Source organism: Ascidiella aspersa, chromosome 1 (genome assembly GCF_963924565.1).
Source record: "Ascidiella aspersa chromosome 1, kaAscAspe10.2, whole genome shotgun sequence".
Lineage (NCBI taxonomy): Eukaryota > Metazoa > Chordata > Ascidiacea > Phlebobranchia > Ascidiidae > Ascidiella > Ascidiella aspersa.
This window is the reverse complement of record NC_139447.1, coordinates 14513973-14532609: the sequence shown is the minus strand read 5'-3', so window position 1 is coordinate 14532609 and position 18637 is coordinate 14513973. Positions and strand designations below refer to the sequence as shown.

The 18637-nt window shown below is 36.7% G+C and overlaps 2 protein-coding genes across 7 annotated transcripts in view; both read left to right on the top strand.

The window, feature by feature from the left end:
* The first annotated feature begins 622 nt into the window (after positions 1–622).
* Positions 623–4679, top strand: LOC146167944 (rho guanine nucleotide exchange factor 12-like). Its single transcript, XM_083386179.1, has 7 exons — positions 623–735; positions 1058–1093; positions 1177–1262; positions 3350–3457; positions 3640–3689; positions 4021–4078; positions 4492–4679. The coding sequence occupies exons 1-7, from the start codon at positions 695–697 to the stop codon at positions 4677–4679; spliced, it is 567 nt and encodes a 188-aa protein (XP_083242305.1). The 5' UTR covers positions 623–694.
* A 115-nt stretch (positions 4680–4794) lies between these two features.
* LOC146167943 (rho guanine nucleotide exchange factor 1-like) overlaps positions 4795–18637 on the top strand; it is a 38357-nt gene continuing 24514 nt past the window's right edge. For 3 of the 6 annotated variants that reach the window (XM_083380491.1, XM_083380477.1, XM_083380469.1), the window contains exons 1-5: positions 4795–4854; positions 5243–5344; positions 6399–6492; positions 7729–7793; positions 18298–18459. In XM_083380491.1, coding sequence (XP_083236617.1) covers positions 4825–4854; positions 5243–5344; positions 6399–6492; positions 7729–7793; positions 18298–18459 — 453 coding nt within the window. In that variant the 5' untranslated portion in view covers positions 4795–4824. Of the gene's footprint in view, positions 4855–5242; positions 5345–6398; positions 6493–7728; positions 7794–14929; positions 15018–16385; positions 16451–16499; positions 16740–18297; positions 18460–18637 lie in introns of those variants that run through there. The other 3 variants (XM_083380507.1, XM_083380484.1, XM_083380499.1) reach the window with 3 other exon arrangements.

Below are 18637 nucleotides of genomic sequence, written 5' to 3'. Positions count from 1 at the left end.
TTAGCTTTTTCACATTACTTAGGTAATTGTGATTTTCTGTTGAGTAAGAAGTAGTAAACCTGAACTAAGTTTTTTGTATTCATTTTATAGACATCATTAACTACTAATAAATTGCTATCACAGCCTACTAGACATCTCTTTCTTTCTCTTTTTTGTATACTTGATAGGTCTTGGTGTTAAAAGGAATTATCTAATGTATATATGTATTGAGGAAGTAGTTAAATGTATAACTGCCGGTGTTCTAGAAAGAAAGGATTTATACAGGGTAGTTTGAGAGGATATATATGTCATAGGCTTTTAATTGCCTGGCTAATAAATTATCCATGTTCTTTAGTTAGCCTGATTGTGCTGCATTATATCATTTAAATAATTATTATATTAGCAAGTTGCAATAAAAAAGTGTAAAAATCTATTTTTGATTCCAATTTATGATTATATGATATGGAAGCATTTTCTACATTGGTTTGTCTGTACTAGATAAATAATGTACATCTAATTATTAAAGAGTTAAAAAATTATATATTTTTTTAAATTGTTTGACATCTCTAAATATATGTATTTTTATATTACATTTGTATCGAAACTCTTTATGCTGCACACAATTAACAACTATTGCTGTTACAGGTATCTCTATTAGAACTATGCCCTAAATTACATCTTGTTTATAGTTTTACTTTATTTTGGTGCTACCAACATGGAAACTCAATCTGGATCTATCAGACCATTATCTGACCGGTAAGAATTTTGAGTTAATTCATTAAATATAAAGCTGATCATTTGTGATCTGCGATCTGCAATATACTGCATTAAATACATTTATAATATTTCCTGCATAACATTCAACAATTTGTATTTACCTAATTATGTTGTATTTAAATATATTGCTAATGTTGTATTAAATATCTAAGTTCTTTAGACATTGCTTATGCACTGTATGTAAAACAACTCCTCTCATTTCATATTATTATTTACAATTTTCACATATAGTGCATTGATTTCTATTGTGAAAATCTAACAAGAGTTGTTTTATATAATCATCATTTTTAATTGCCTTTAGATTAACCAGCAAAAAAGACCGCCACAAAGAACATAGGTGAGTGAATTTTTTTACAATTATTTAATACTAAAAGAGTTAATTGGCTTTTGTGACACACTAAACTATGGTTTTGTGTTTAGGCTCAGCAAAGCTAGTATTGGCCAACCTATGAAGTTCAACAAAAATTCTGATAGTGCTGATCAAGAGGGAAGTGGTTCAAGTAAATGTAAGTTTACAAGTTAAAATAAATATTTTTTTTTTGAGATTTTTTTGGTAGATAAACAACTTAATGTATAGAATCTCCTTTTATCTAAGGCTGGAATGAATTGTGATGTGATTATTATCTATGAACACTATTTTTAATTAACGAACACTATTAACAAATATTTGTTGTCAGTTTTTGTAAATCATTTATATGTTGAAACTTTACATTATTTAATTAATACAAACTACAATAAAGTTTATATGTTGATTTCCATGTATGTTAACTAATGACCACTTAAAATAGAACTACATTTTATTTTATTACCTAATTTGATGTAGGTTGATCAATCACCGATGTTAAACATTAATCAAGTTTAATGGTTTAGGTTTAGCTTGTTTAAAATCCCAACAAAACTCCCTGTTTTGTACTTGTTTGCTTTAAGTGCACCAAAGCCGTTTACTGAACTTAGCATATTTTCTCCTCTGCTAAAATGGCTGCTCAACTAGTTAAACACAAGTCTCATTAATACAAGTTGCACAGTTTAAAAATATCTATCGGCTTACAGTAACCCTATATATCAGAGGTCACTAAACTACAGCTCATGGGCCAGATATTTTTCTTTTTGTTTATTCTTTTTGTCTGTGGTGTTTTTCTAAAATTATCCTAAAATACGGTTAATGTTAACACTTTATTATCGTAGCGGTTAACTGGCCCGCGACCGCCAGTCCTGGAATAAACTTTGCCCTTTATGAAAAATGTTTGGTGACCCATGTTTTATGTCAATGCTTTCAGCCTGGAGGCCAGCAAGGAGTTTTTAGCAACCACTTTTCATATTCATTGACTAACGGATTATATTTGCCTAGGAGCATAATAATTGTGATGATTTTATGATAAATAAATTTGAAAGGTTCTGTTTAAATTTTGATGTTTTAAGACTTAATAGGTCCAATTATTTTAAAGAAGAAAATGGTAATTTTAAGAAACACTGCCTACAATGATATAAATTATCAATCTGTAACCTTTTTAGAAAACCAATAAATGTATTCTTGTTTTGATTGCCTTGACTGAACTTTTGAACCACATTTAAAAGAAAGCAGTTTGTTACTTTACTTTTTTTCACATGTAATATATTTACTAAATAACTTACTAAATAAAAGGCCTAGTATAGCCTTGCTTTGGTTGTGAAAATGTACTGCAATATAAAGTTCATTGCTTTGCTTGTGATAAAGTTCTTGTTTTCTTAGCTTGTAATGATTTTTTTAGTTGGTCTTAATCAGGCTACACTATGTTCTTAGTCTGCTGTAATATTGTGCGACTGTAAATAGACTGCTATACTTTACCCAGCAAAGTTAAGCTGTCAACTGATATTCATTAACTTGGACAATTTTTAACTTATTTATTAGATTTGATAGGGTTGGCAAGCCTGTCAATTGACCGCTCTTTATTCAACCGGTCAAATACTCATATTGGATTGAAATGTTGCAAATTTGTCAAGGGTTGTTTTGTGATTTGAGTTTTTAATAATCTTGATAGTAACTATATGATGAATCGCGTTTGTCATAAAAGTAAACACTAGTTGAGGTATACCACAATCTTAGGCTACGTGGAAATTTAGAAGAACCAAATAAGAACCAAATCCCTAGTCTCCAGTGGACCCTGGTGATGATTTTAAAAATTCAGATAGTGACAAAGTTGTAACGAGGAGTAAAAATATTTTTTTACTGATGCATTTACTTGTTGTTAAATTTCTTAACTTGTTGCTTAACTTGGTGATTGTTGTAATGGTAAAAATTACTACAATACTGCTATAGGATTGCTTGCAAGATAGTCATGGTTTTGCAAATATTCTTATTAATAGTCAAAAAATAATGGTTTTTGTTTTACAAACCATTGCACTTGAGCCAAAACGTTCATATATTTATTTAAAGATAAAATCAAGGTCTATTTTTAACTTCAATTGCATTTTAAAAGTGTGTATTATACTATATTTGACCAATATTTGACCTATTTGACGAGTATTTGACTGGTCAATTGACTGGAATGGTCAAATGCCCAACCCTAGATTTGATTACCTGCAATTATTTTCACAAACTGTTAAATGGTTTTAGATACCCCATCAATGATCATGAAATGCGTTTTTGTACATAAAGATGAAAACGGGTATGGACTTACAGTCAGTGGTGACAATCCTGTATATGTGCAATCTGTAAAACCAGGTTTGTATTGTCGAATGTTACATATAATAATAAGGTTATGTAAGGACAAATAATTTGGTTGTTTATTTTTTTGATGTTAGTGGTACACTGTATATTTGTTTTATTTATTCGTATGTTAATATTTTCAACTGAAACCTTGTTTACTTTTTGGGTAATTGTTTTTAACATCTTGCTATTTTTAGATGGTGCAGCTCAAAAAGCTGGTGTTGTACAAGGTGATAGAATTATCAAGGTATGCAGTATTGCCTTTTTGTCTCCCTAAAAGTTATAACATACATCCAAATCACATAAAACACAAGCACATACAAGCATTGAAAAAATATTAGGTTTCGTTGAATCTAATTCTGTTAGATCTTCATTGTATTTGCAAATTAGCCTGATATGTTTACATTTTAATTTTTAACACCTTTTATTTGTTTAAACTAGAAACAACATTAAAGCTATTGTTAATTGAGTGCAACTGCTCAAAATGTATATTATAAAAATCTAGTGTTTGTTTAATAGGTGTTTTTTGTAAATTTTTTGCTGCATCTAATTTTAATGACAACTTGTTTTCACCACAGGTTAATGGTGCTACTGTAACAGATTGCAATCATGTTGAAGTTGTCCGGCATATAAAAGGTTGTGTGCTTTTTAGCAAGCTTTAGATGATGTTGGTATCATAGACCTAGTTTACATTCACTTCTGACCTTTTTAACAATCATAAGTGTCTTAAGATATATATATAATACTGCCTAATGTACCTTGTTTATAAGTTCCAAAGTAGTTGGCAAAGATTCAACACATAATATTTTTAATTAAATTTGAGAGCTGAAGAGCTATTTTAAAGTATTCAAATATTTAAAATTAGCAAATTAACGTTATTCTGTGCAAAATGGCACCTGGGTAATTGAAAGAAAATTAGCTTTTGCCTATATTCATACGCAGGGTGGTTTAAAGTATTGTTATGTGTATGATTAATTGACAAAACTTGTAATTTGTTTCTCAGAAGCTAGGATTGCCATTATTGTTTTAAAATATTTGTATTTTATTAGCTGCAAGTTATGTTGCACTGACTCTACTAGGAGTCCCCAAACCTCCCAACACATCTTCTGCATCAACTGATGTTGAGGGGACCCAGACAAGTGGTGAATATATCACTGGACCAAAGGGACCTGCGGTAAACTTTAAAAGGATTTTACCATATATAAAATGCAATAGACAGTGGGTGATTTACTTGTAAAACTCTTATTACCTTTTTTGTTGTTGTTGTTGTTGTTGTTGTTGTTGTTTTTTTTAGTTGCATATGTTCTTTAGTTGTATATGTTCTTAAATATTTTTTTCAGAAAACCCACTTTTATAACCAGAAAGTTGAAACTATTAAGAAAATGTTAAAACAAGAAGTTGTTGAAGTTGAGGTAAGTGCATGTCACTGTACTGGTACATTTTATTTTTATTGTAAATCTTAAATTCCTATTTTATTGTTATATGTTTATACATGTGCTATTAGCGAGAGACGACAGCAGGGACAGTTATAATATAACAAACCTGTAAAAAATCAGTAAATGGAACCAAGATCATTCTAATTTTTCATCTTGTTATCTGTTTTTTATGATTTCTTCAATAATTTTAGTCCATTAAAAATAATGTTAAATGCATCTGTTGGCTTCTTTAGATTGATGCGCACTGCATTTACCAAATCAGGTTTATTTCTGGTTTGGAAATACAAACAGGAAATTTTGTTGTGGTGTATAAATCATTGTTTTGCAATTACCACTTTTAATTTGCACCTATTTTAATTATTAGAGAATAAAAGAGGAATATGCAAAGAATCCATCGCCAAAGCTGCTTGCTGATCTCGGTACTGCTCAAAAGCTAAAGCAGGACCTAGAAAAACAATTGTGGAAGGTAGAAATTAATCAGGATTGAAAACTTTTGCCTTGCTTGATTTCAATTTTAGCGCAATTTTTTATATACTGGTAAGGTATATTTGTCAAACCACATACCGTTATATCACTTATTAAGTGGATTTTTGATCTTACTTAATGTTTTCTTTCCAAACAAACGTAACCACAATTAAATTTTAGATAAATAAACACCAGCTTACACAAACTTACGCTAAGCTTGTGTGCTTAAACAAACCTAAAATGCGCAAGCTGCAGCTGTAAGAGTAAGTCATAACGGGAACACACAATAAGACCTAAAAAGCAATAATACCAAAAGCAGAAAAATCTATAAAACCATAGTGCTTAAACCAACAACATAATAAAGCCAAATACGCAATTATACCCACGACAGAATAGGAACTTAATCGTCTGAATAAGACATAAACCTGTCCGAATAAGTCCAAATTCATCGGAGTAAGGCCTAAAAGGCCAAAATAACGCCTAAAACTGTAGGTAGAGGGTATGGGGCGATAGGGGGCCATGGGTCTGACATCGGCCGTTATGGTGTCAACGTTTTCGCGCCCTAATTTGAATGGCGCCCTAATTGGCGCCGCTGTTTTGGTAACGGATTTTTCGGGCTGTTTGTCTTATTGGTGGGTGGCCAAATGGGTTGGGGTTGGAATTATTAGTGGCGTTAGTGATGTACTTACAGATGGGGTTTGTGGTTAGGTGAAATGTTTTATAGGCCTGATTCTGGCCATATAGGTGTCATTTCGAAGGGTTTAGTTCTTAATCCGATGTTTTGCTATTACGACTATTTGTTGTTAGTGCAGTTTTGGTCTTATTCCGAATTGTGTTTTATTCCGACTATGATGTTGTTCTTATTTTGGTCTTATGGCTGGATTCCGTCGAAACAGTCCGGAACAGTGTTATGGTATAAAAATGCTGGTACCCTATACCGGTAAAAAAATAGGTTTTCAAGTTACCTGCGATTTTTCACCTCTTCGCCAACCGAGTTTATGTGGCCGCTTTATGGCGCTAGAGGTGTGCATTACTATCCTAATTTCTGTTGTCAGGTTGAAAGCATGAAGGATGAAAGTCTGCAGGCGGCCGAAGCACCGTCACTTCCCTCGCTTCCGTCGCACGTTACTGATGTCGATGAATGTGCAAGTAAGTTCTTGCATGTTCGGCCAGCATTACCAATGCCACTATTTTTTAGCCTTTTACCTTTAGTTGATTTTATGTCTTTTTTTAGTTTTGCTGAGTTTTTTTTTTAGTTTAATTGCTCAAACAGGGTGGAAAGTGTGGCGGAATGTGAGTCAGGATACTAATTTTTGCTGACTGCTGAGTTTACCATGACGAACGGCATGTTTTACCCATAAGAATAGATACGGTATGCTTCTAACTAATAAGAAAAATGAAAAACGTTTTGTAGCCCCTTTCCTTAACGTTTTGTAGCCCCTTTCCTTATAATTTCTCAAATATCGTGAGCGAATGTTAGATATACTCCAATCCACCCACACACTACCTTTAAACTCTATAATTGTCAATCATCCAGCCATCCATCGCACCCAACCTCGCGCTGTTGCTAAACGCAGACCAGAATTTAGCCGCCCGCAGATTAACGGGCGAGAGAGGGTGATTGAAAGGAGAGAAAGTTTGGGCAGGAGGAAATAATCTAGCTGGTGGGGGAGTGCTATGCTTCCTGGCGTTCTGACGTTGTGTTTCACTGATATGACACCAAGCCCGTTCGTGTTATTTGTATCTAAACGCGCGCCTGTCAGGGGTCACACGCGTCACAGGCTTCAGCTGGGGCCTGAAATGTTAAAGCGCCGTAGACCACGCGCCAGCCGCGCCAGTCCTACGCTCTCTCGCTAGACTTGATGGCAAACGCCGACGTTTTAGATAGCGGTTTGTTTACGTGAGCTGTGGAACTCTTTACAGCTTGTTTTAGTCGATTGCCGTTTCGCGTATGCAAAACTACAGCAGCCTTTTTGTTGTAAAGTTTTTTTGTTTGGATTGTAAACACGATTAATGGAAATTATAAATGAAGTGTTTAGTCTTGCTGAATTTATTGTAGGACAGTGATGGTCCACTGTTAGGTTTTCAAATACTTAACTTCATAACGGAATTTGTAAGAAACGGATTCTAGGTAGGTCACGGAAAGGTCATACGCTTTGTTCTAACTTTGAAACTGCTTTCACCAGCAACATTGCAGTTCAATGAGCCAATTGACTTTAAAAGTTGCCAGCTGCCAGACCCTAAACTTCCGTCATACATGCGGTTGGGTGCGAAAATGACAGACAACTTAAATTTGTCGCTTACTATAGGCAGTAGAACTTTTGTATTAAATTATGCTGGTATCGTAGTGAACGTCGCTGGTATTCATTGTGTACTGCTTTCAAGGTACTGACACTGGCGACGAAGACACCTCACTGATGGATATAGATTTTCTGTCCTCGACAGACGAGGTAAGTTTTGCATGAACCATTTATTATGTTTGTGGTATTGATAGGTTTTCTCTTTTAGATAGGATAGGACAGTGGTTCCCAAACTGTGGGCCATGGCCCAGTAGTGGGCCATGACTCTATTTTAAGTGGGCCATAGAGCTATTTGAAAATATATGTAAAATACTCCATTTGTTGCAAGGAATAAAAATCCTTATAATATTGGCAAACTTTTGTTAATCAATGTGCAATAGTCATTACCAGAGGTGAAAAAAAAACGATGGGCCACGATCTGTTTTGTAAAAACAAAATTGGGCCTCGGAAGAAAAAAGTTTGGAAACCACTGGGATAGGATGACTAAATTGTTTGCTCATTGCCACATTTTTACTTTACAAACATGTTTATTGGTTGTAGTGTTTAATATGTTTTATAAAAAATATAAATAAAGCAAATTTTAATCGATCAATTAATTAAAGTTCGTTTGTAGCTGCATAATTTAAATGGTAAAAAAGGCTGGAAGGGTTTTATCAAGAGGATGATACCAGTCTTACAAAACACTACACACAATTGCAATATTTTTGTCCATTGCAATGACTGCTAATGTATTAAAGCGCTTAGGTAACTTTTAAACGTATCATATCATAGAGTTGTTGGGTTTGTGCGATGTGTATAAGTTTCACTTAGTAAACTTTCCATGTCTGGCATGTATGAGCATTTTTATACACTTGATGAAGTGGAGTGACTTATGGTCAACATAAACACAAAGTATAAAGGCACAATCCTAAAAGATTAATAACTTTATCATCACCCACCATAAATTTAATTTAATATCGCGATTACCCACTTTAAAAAAAGACCGCCGTGATTGACAAATTATCAATATTTGTTTCGTTAATTTGGAATCTGTTATGTGTAGGCGCTGTTTGGAGGTAAATTTGCTTAAATGCGCGTGTTCCTAGGCTCGAGAACGACCTTTCTGTGTGACCTTACAAGAATCTTGTAACGCACATCAATATATTTGATTTTGTTTCAGTTTGATTTAGTGCAGCATCAAACCAGACAGTTACTGTACGTCAAGCTATACAGAATGACCCTTAAAACGAAATGATCTTTAAACAATTTTGCCAGATTCTTTTAATTCAAATCATTTAAAGTTGTACTGGTAAATTAATCGATATTTTGTTGTTAGGAATATATCTTATTTTGCTTACTTGTAGATCGTCTGGTTTATTTATTCGATTTAACTTGTTTTCTCATAAGCCGGTTTAAAGGCAGATATACTCAAACCCACACGTGAAAGCGCTGTGTACCAGACTTTCAGCTTTTCGTATCTAAGATTTTCATTTTTTCGAAATAAGATTATAATCAGAATTGAAACAACATATCGCTCTATTGCTTAAAACTAGAACTTGCTATTTATATATTATGTACTGGTAAATGTAAGCTATATTATAAATAGTAGTAATTAGATTGTCATACAATATGTTTTACGATTCATAAAGTCTATAAGCATTGTAAAATGTTTTCACCCGAAATTTATTTGACAAGGTTGGCTACCTATTGTTCCTTACACGCTTTTTACTGGTTTTACGTTATCGATTCCTATAAAAATGTTGAATAGAGAAATCAGGTGGCACTGTATAAAGACAAATTGTATTTGATTCGCGACAAGCTTTCGCACAACCGTGCTTCATCAGGTCAAAGTATAAATGAAAACAATTAAAATGCACGTAAAAGCACAGGCGCAAGTTAAAAAAAATGTTACCTTTCTTAAAACCGACAGTCCTGGTTGCAGGCACTATTTAAAGTAAGTTATTTTGATTTGTGCCCTTTGCACTGAAGTTAATCCAAAAAAGTCACCACGAGTTATTTTATTCTAAAATAATTTGTATTTAACGTTTTAGACATTTAAGTCCTCATAGACATTTAAACTAACTATGATTTGTCGAATGGCTTTAGCGTCAAAACTCTGTTTTGTTTTTAAACGAAGTGTATTGCGGTACCTAGTTTCGCGTGTGTTTCTGGCTTAAATAAACAACAAGACCTGGTTTGCCACGTTGGTCGTATTTCGACGCAAGTCCCACGCTGAGAGCATAAGTCTCAAATCCCATTGACTCGCCGCTGACGCCTATTAACTTTTCAATACTTCTCTGTAGTGGGCGCTCTGTCCAAAAAGGCTTGACGTGCTGTTGTTTTGCGCGCCCCACAAACTTAAATACATAAGGCGGAACAAACATTTAGCGGCTAGCTAGAAGTCGGTTCAATATTGAACTGTGTCTCCAAAGACGATTCGAAGAAAAGCATTTTTGAACGAAGCGCTGTTTTTTATTTCGCACATGTGATCAGCCGCGCTGGACCGTATTTGCCGTCCGTCGGCCACGCAGAGACAAATGACATTTCGTGACTGGAAAAACGCTCATTAGCGCGACTCGAGCGCTGGCCCATGTACATTGGAGCGACACGACTTCCGCTTTCTTTCTACATTTGTACACAGTAGCTTCTTTATGACTGCTACTTGTCAAAATTATCCGTCTTGCGCGTCGTCTGCTGCATCGACGGCATGCTGATCAATCGAGAGACTTTACAGACGCCTGAAAATGTTGCGCTAGGTTGCGAAAAGGAGTTGCCTGCCACCAGCAGTCTTTGGTTGAGGCTATTTGCAGTCAAAGAGATAGCCTGATTACAAGTACAGTTTTTAAGGCTCTGCTGTTTATTTGAGCTGTTGAGATCTATTAAATATAAATGTGTAGCGTCAGATGTATTAATAATCGGATTTGGTCTGTCCGGTAGAAAATTGGGAGCTTTTTTAGTATTTGGTTCAATCTTTCTTGTTAACTTTAATCGTGGTGCCAATTAACCTAAATTTTACCACCGGAAATTATGTTAACCACACAGGCATTGCTATCATGCTAATAAACTAAGCTATGTGTTGTGTTTATTATGTGTCACAACATCCAACGCTATATTTTTCTTTTACCGCGCAGTTCTGCTATTCATTATCTTTATGGTGTCGTGTGGCTTGTAGCCAAGGCCCCTCTCCAGCAAGCATTCAAAAACGACAGTTATCAGAGAACGTAGCAAGGCAACATTCCGGCGGAACAGCAGTTTCACGCCGCCATGTCACTAATTATGAGGCTACCTTGGGCCCCAGGAATTTAACATGCAGCTCATTAGTCAATGATTAACGGCAGCAACGTTTACTTTGTGTGAGCACTTTGCTCAGTCAACCTTTCGAATTCGTGGGGCTTACCGGCCGCATGCTCGCTTTACAAGCGCCGTTACCGCTGGCACATTTTTAAAGCTTTCGTTGAGATTAGTTTGTAAGGCAGTGGATAGTTTTTTGACAACATAAGAAACGAACAATTTTGAAGCGCAGCAGAACACAGGTTTACGCTTGAAGCGATTTATTGCGTTTTTTAATACGAGATACTAGACAAATGAGGCCTTTTGTTGTGGAGCAGTGTAATGACATGTAGTAAGCAAACATTTTCTAGCATTTTTTGTCAGATTAACTGTCGACATACTGGCTTCCCGTGTGCAGCCACTTGGCAAAATACACGAATTTACGACCCCTGGTGCGCTGGGTCGTTTTTGGATTAATGTTCGACCAACGCCCGCAGCCTTGCCGTAACAGTTGCTGGCGACCACTTTGGCATTATTCCGACGCAAACAGTGAAACAAACAATATATAATACCAAGCACAATGTCGACTGCAGCTCTGCGACCTTTTCCATTATTAGTCCTGTCAAGCTGCCACCAGGGCGTTTTCAGATAAGATTTACAGGCAGGCTTAGGGGCGTTGTAGGTAAACGGTGTCGCGTGTGTAAATTGGAGATTTTTATGTCACAGTGAAACTTACTGCTTACCCGAGCCTTTAGCGGTTTAGCTTAATATCTTGTGTGATTATTCGAAAAGCGAAAAAATGCTGATTTGGACATTTTATTGCCTGTTAAAAAATGTCTTTGACAAAATAAAAAAAAACGTTCTACGCAAACGACATTTACTTTGTTTGTCCACTGAATGCGCTTACAAAAAGGTTACTTCGGCCATAATAATTCTTAATTAGGTGTAATTTTTTATATAATTCACGTGGAATAATTGTACGTAACTTTTGTGTAACCACCGAAATTTTAATAATTGTGGTCATACATGTAATATTAAACCGAAGGTAATTTTTTTTATAATACTATTGACGAAAGTCAAAAAAACGTTCAACCGGATCGCTATTTTGCGCTTGCACAAACACGTGAATATTTATTTATTTGGGTTAGGGTTAGGGTTGGGATTGAGCTATTTGGTTTGGGTGATGATAGTATTCGATTGAATTTTATGAGTTTTGCATAATTTCAAATTTTCGGAAATCGATTTAAATTACTTTGTTAGCCAGATAAATAGCCTTAGAAGGTGCCTATGTGCTATTTATCCGGATCGCTCTTTTATGCTTGCTTGTACCCATTAGTGATTGTAGGTCGATTTGAACTACTTTGGTGTCCGGGTGAATAGCCTCTTGCTTTTTAATACGACTCTTTTAATTGTAAACTACTAACGACATTAAAATAGCGACTAATCTCGAATAAAGTTTGCGAAATGAGAAAGAAACCAGTAAAAGTTGAAAAATTCGTCGAATGTTACTTGTAAACCGCCGGTGACCAAACCAGGTCTTTAGCTTTTTTTGGAAAGCCTTTCCGACGCGCCTTATTAGCGTGACATTTAACGCAATTCTTAAGAAAATAAGCTAAGTCGTGCGCCCAAATCTCCACGCACGTATCGTGATATAATGGCGAAACACGACGATCCCCAAAACTCTATTTGGCTTGATTGCCTGGAATATGCGTTAATTTGACAAATGTCCACTACTCGTTAATATTGGCATCATTTTGACGCGTGTCACAAGATTGCTGTGCCTGCGCTGCTACCTACAATTCAGAAGCTGTTTTTAAATATCATAACAAACAGGGATTTTTAACCGAAAGTGTTTCTGTGTTTGCGCACGGATGTTAATATTGGACAAAAGACGACGACCCGGAAAAGAAACATTTTTGACGTTCAAATCAGTTATTATAGGCGACGGTGTCGTGTTGAGCAGTCAAAACAGTTCTTGTCTTTCAGTCTGGCGAGTGAGACGTTTCACTAACGACAGCGACCTGAGGTGGAATGTCAAAAAATGTAAAGCGGTCAAAATATACAAGCGTTGTTAAGACTGACAGCGAGAATAGGCACTAGTTTATTTCCTTCATTTGATTGTAGTTTATTCATAAATTGGTTAGTTGGTTATGTAGTTATTTAGCAAACTTAAGGTTACGAAAGGTAATAGTTTACTCTAACGAAATAAAATTCAAGTCAAAACGTTTAAATAAGTTTAGCGAATTTTATTGTTATGATAGTTAGTAAAATGTCTGCTTTGCATAGTTCATTACGTGTCGTACAGTTATTACTCCAATTTACTAGAGACCCTACACGTGTATGTAGTTTTGATTTGATATAGATTTCCACATGAGTTACGCGGGGGTGCTGAAACATCAATTAATCAGATCCTGTGCGTCATCCTGGTAAACAGATCGGGCATGTCAAGAAGCCGAGGTTTTATTTTGAAACTTTGTTTGTTATAGAATGTAAATGGCTACCCATTTTATGCGGCCTCATTTGCGTCGTTAAAATTGAGCCAGGCTGCGACTCAATCATGTAAAGCTGTTGTATCCAATATCGTAAGGCGAGGGCAGGAGAGGCCGGCGAAGATTGTATTTCGCCCCGAAGCCTCGCATTGGCCGTGAAGCTGTTTGCAGCTTTGGCGTTTTCCACCTACCTTGCGTTTTGTGTTTGCCTCGCTGGGTGTGGAAGGGAATGGTGTTTTGGTCTGACATAAGATAAGCATTGTCAGCAAACCACACAGCTAGCTGTCAGTTAAAAGGTCCAGAGTGTTTGTAGTGCGGCCTTCAACGTGGAGTGTACAGAGATTTTACCTGAGCCGAAAACCAGATTTGTTCGTTTAATTGCACATTAACTGACCAGTCTGTTTTTTATTGTGCATCAATGTAATTGAAGTTACTTTGTTAAAAACATTTTTAGATTAAATGATACTCCATTTGTAGGAACATTTCAAACTTTATTTAAAAATTCTCGTTTTAAAAAAGTATGTATCTTTTCAACATTCAATTTCAGTTTAGTAGCTTGTTTATTACCAAAACATCCATGGAATGTACCATGGTGGCCTTGGTTAATTTGTAGTATAAAGTTCAACGACACAATCAACAACAACAGCAGCAACAACAACAATAGAAACAGACACACGGACAATTAACCCCTACAAGCAAAATGAACGGATCGCAGGAAAATAACGCGTCAGCAATTGAAACAAAGCCGGTCAAGTTTAAGGTTCGCCGATCCAACTCGAACCAAACCGATGTGCGCACGCCGCCCGCCGTCCGCCCTAAGAGCAGAGGCCCTAGCATCAATTTCATGAAGAAGAAGATGAACCGCCGCAGTATGCCGACCCTTCCCTCCAGCTTTGACAGTGTGCTGTTCGTTGAGCCTCTAGACAACGCCACCGCTGACACTCCAACTACTACTAGCACTACCAGCAGCGCTGCGGCCAGTCCCCCGATTACCCCACCGGTGCCTCCAGCCGTCTTGCCCAAGCAGCATCGGCGCATCAGAAGCTCCTTGTTTCGAAGTTCGGACAATCTCCTTGCTGGTGTAGACGCCGGCACGGCCTCGAAGGAACCCGAGAGCCCTGCCCTGGTGGAAAGTAACGGCAAAAAGAGCGCCGAAAGCCCTGCCGACCAGAATGCGGATTGTGCGTTCACCTTCACTCCGGCATCGCCTACAAGCCACATTACCGTTTCGTCCAACTCAAATTCGCCTCTCGACCACGGCAGTCTTCTCACCTCCAGTGTCTTTCTTCCAGCCACGATGCCCCAACGCTTGCCTTTGTCGGTTGCGGTGCCACCTAACGGACGTAGTATCGGCCTAAATATCACCAACATACGGCGCCACGCCAGCTTTCCGCAAACGAGGCCCCCGGCGCCACGCCCCATCCCCACACCTCGATCGCCCCTGGCCGATGCAACGCTCTCCCCGCCTTCATCATTGTCCTCGCTAGAGGACTTGTCCCCCGAATCATCAATAGTCGATTCAAGCTCTGTCACAAGTTATGCCTCTAACAGCGGAAGACGAGACAGCGAACCTCAACCGATAAGAAGCTCCTCAATCAAGTTGACCAGAAACCGATCTGCTGTAGTCCGAATTAAGGTTTGACAGTCATGTGAATCCATTCGCGTTATTCTTAAGAGAGCTTGGTCACATTTCCTAAAAATTGAGCTCCTCGAAATGCCATTGTGCGCTTGCATTTGACATGACTGGCAAAAAGCGTGCATTCAATGCTGTGGCATTTTGGCATGTGTACACAACCGCCTATGTTAGTACGCTATAAAAGCGGTACAAACGAAAGTAGCGTTCTCTGTGTGTTGCGTTTCAGTTGGCAGAAGGTAATGCCTTTTAGAATTAGAATATTATTTTCCAATCGCTTAGAATTACGGTGAGTTTGAGGAAGTGGTGTTTTCAGCACAGTATTGTTAAGGCGCTGTGACCGCGTCACGCAATGTTTTTTGGCATGATTTAGGTCATCTTGTTGTCGAGCGTATGCAACCTGCTTGGTAAAACGCTGCCATAGCAGGTATACCATTAAGGGTTTTTAGTTTTTCGCCCACATGTAGCACATTGGTCTTTAAAAAAATTGACAAGCTTAAATATTTCAAGCTGGCCTCACTTAAGACACAGCTCCTGCCGATAGGAAGTCACAGCTATCGACCTAATAATTAATTAGCTTTTTATTAAATTATCACAATAACCAACTTTCCGTTCTAAGATTATACCGGCGACCTCACGATTACTGAACAGTTTTTTTTTAGGTCGCTGTGTAAGCCGACAGTTCAACAAATTAATTATGTTCTGATAAAATAGGGTCATGTCCTGAAACCTTCAAACCTCTGCACAATCGCATATTTTTCATCTACTGTGCACTTCCTGTTTCGTTGCCACTCAAAAGCAGTCAGCCGCCATGTCACGTCTTGATAATTACAAAAGCTTCTTTATGCCTTTGGCGTGCGTCGGTTGTGAAAGTCTTTATTTTATAGGTCTCGCACTATTTAGCGTTTAGTGCCTAATCACACATATACATATACGAGAGGCCGCGATGACTAAACGCTGTAGCTGGGTCACTGGGCAAATATCGCCAACTTTTGTGTGAGCAAGGCGGCTCGCCGAAGTAGCCTATAGCGAGCTTGCACTCGTAGTGTGTGTGTTTGAGACTGTGTACTGCGGCCGTGTGTGTTCCAGTAGTGACATGGCGCGATAGACGCAGACGTTTTACCACCGATCATGCATCCGCAGCAAGAAAGTTGTCTGAATGTGTATGTTGAGCGCTGCTTCGTCTTGCTGGCTGTTCTCTACACGTATTAAAGGCCAGGAAATCGTGATTTGTTGTCAGTGGTAAAATTCCTGTTATTATGCGTTGCTGTTTTTCTACTGTTTTTATTTGGAATATCTGAGGTTCTTTATAAAAAATGATATAAAGGTGCTTGGTTGGAATTTTTGTGATATGCCATAGATTGCTTGGAATTGTAAGCTGCTTTGGATACATTATGCCAGTTTCATCACCGTTTTTTTCACCTCCGCTGAAAAAGGTAAGATCAGCCTACCTTGTAGCTTGTGGTACATTAAACTTTTTCCACTTGACTGCCTTGGGGTTATTTTCTTTGCTGGCAGGCAAAGTTGTTATGCTTGTTTACTGTGTATGTGTTATGTATAGTCTGTATTAAAACTTGTGTTGTGCTAGTCAAAGTGAATAAATTTCTTAATGTCAGGACATAGGTACTAGGATTATGATGTTTGTTGATGAACTTTTATTTAATTTTTACTTGGGACTGAGCTTTTGTTGATTTTTGCCACATTGGATTTGATTATCATTCCAAGGTGAAACTAGACGCCTGATTGTACCAAGTCTGTAACATAAGGTTAACAGCATAGGTTTATTAGGGAACGTCAATGCTGTTCAAATGTTCTGATGTGACACTTGCCATAAAAGAGGGCGTAACACAGTCACTCTTGTTTGCTTTCCCCATGCTAGCTTGTGTGTTGGTTACCCACCTGTTTGAACTTCATTCACGCAGTAGTGTTATAAATTTTCACTTTGTATTATGAAGACTTGTTACTACTTTACATTTTAATTTGGTTTCTCTTCTGTTATTCAATTTTTATTTTATTTTTTTGCCCTGGCATTTTTGCATCCATACTCATTTTCTGTTAATTGTTTTGGATTGTAGAAAGTTATAGGGCCCTACTTTGTCCTACAGAGTTGAAATTTACTTCTGAACTTATACCCTGGTGGTGGTCAAATTGACATATTTTTGGCCTGTAAATATGTTGTTAGATGTATTGATCCAGGAATATTTTATCATACTGAACTGTATTACATTCCATCAGCCAAAGCAAATAGTTATTCTCCTCCCTGAGACATGTTAATGATCAACGGGTGCCAGGCCATTTGTCCTTTGTGTAGCTGTAGCTATACATGAATAGATGGCAGTACATTAGTAATAATCTGTTTTGAATTAGTCGTTCGCATTTCCAGTTTAGAAAATTGTTTTAATTAATCTATTCAAGAAACTTAGTGTAAAAAAAAACTCTGTTTACTGTGGAAATTGTATAATCACTAGGGTGATTATTTTTTTACCTGTCAAAAAAAGTCAAAATTTTGTCAAAATTTATGCACTTGGTCAAAATTTGTTAAAATTAATAAGTCAAATTGTATTAAAAATGCACCTAAACCATTTACAAAATAAAAAAAAAAACTATAGTCAGCTGTTTGAAATTGACGTTCAGCTAAAATTTTATTCCAAAAAAGGTTTGAGTTATATTCAACGGCATTTTAACAGTGTAGGTATACGCGAGCTTGCAGAAGACCACCACCCAGGGCTTATTTATCGCATTAGGTTCAGCTTGAACTTCGTTTTTTGCATGATATAGTTTTTATCTCTGATTTGGGACAAATGTATTGACCTTTTTTGCTTTTTTCATTCATTTTCTGCAACTATTTTTGCGTTGTATTTCAACTGTTTACACAACATTCTAAAATACCTAGCGTGTTGTTTTTCTTTGGCATTTTTATGGTTGTCTTATTTAAATGACAAAAAAATCAACTAAGCATTTTCACAAGTTTTGCATCAACCCGAAAAAATTACTGATTTGTGTTTGTCCGATTGTCAGTAAAACATCAAAAACGTGTGGTTGACGACGCCAAGACACTAATGCACTACTTCAAACAACAATATGCTGTTTAAATCAATGTTTCTGTGATAGCTGATAGGTCAAAATTTTGTCAAAAAATATATTTTGAGTTATTTCAAATTATTTTGATCAAAAATAATCCCCCTAATAACCACCTTAAAGCTGAAGGATTTTGCTTTGGTTTTATGTTATTTTTACTGATAGAAAAATGTGTGACCAGTTATATTTTATTGGCGGTTAACAGAGAGATGCTTCTGTGAGAGAACAACGCAGCAATACTCTCAATGATGTGCTGCCTGATCAGCATAGTTTGGGCTCCTTTCCTGGGAGTATGAAATCTGAAGATACTGGGAGCCTTGGACTTTTGGATGACATTCAGCAAACAATTATGTCTAATCATGTCCAGGTAAAACCTTGCTAAATTATTTATAAGGTAATATGTAATTAGATGGTAAATAGTAATGAATTAGCCTAATGCAGTGGTTTTTAAAGGGAGCCACTTGGCGGACGAATTTTTTTATTTTAGGACGGAATTTTTTTAAGGCAATAATAATTTGGGAGGAAAAACTGATAAAAAAAAGATT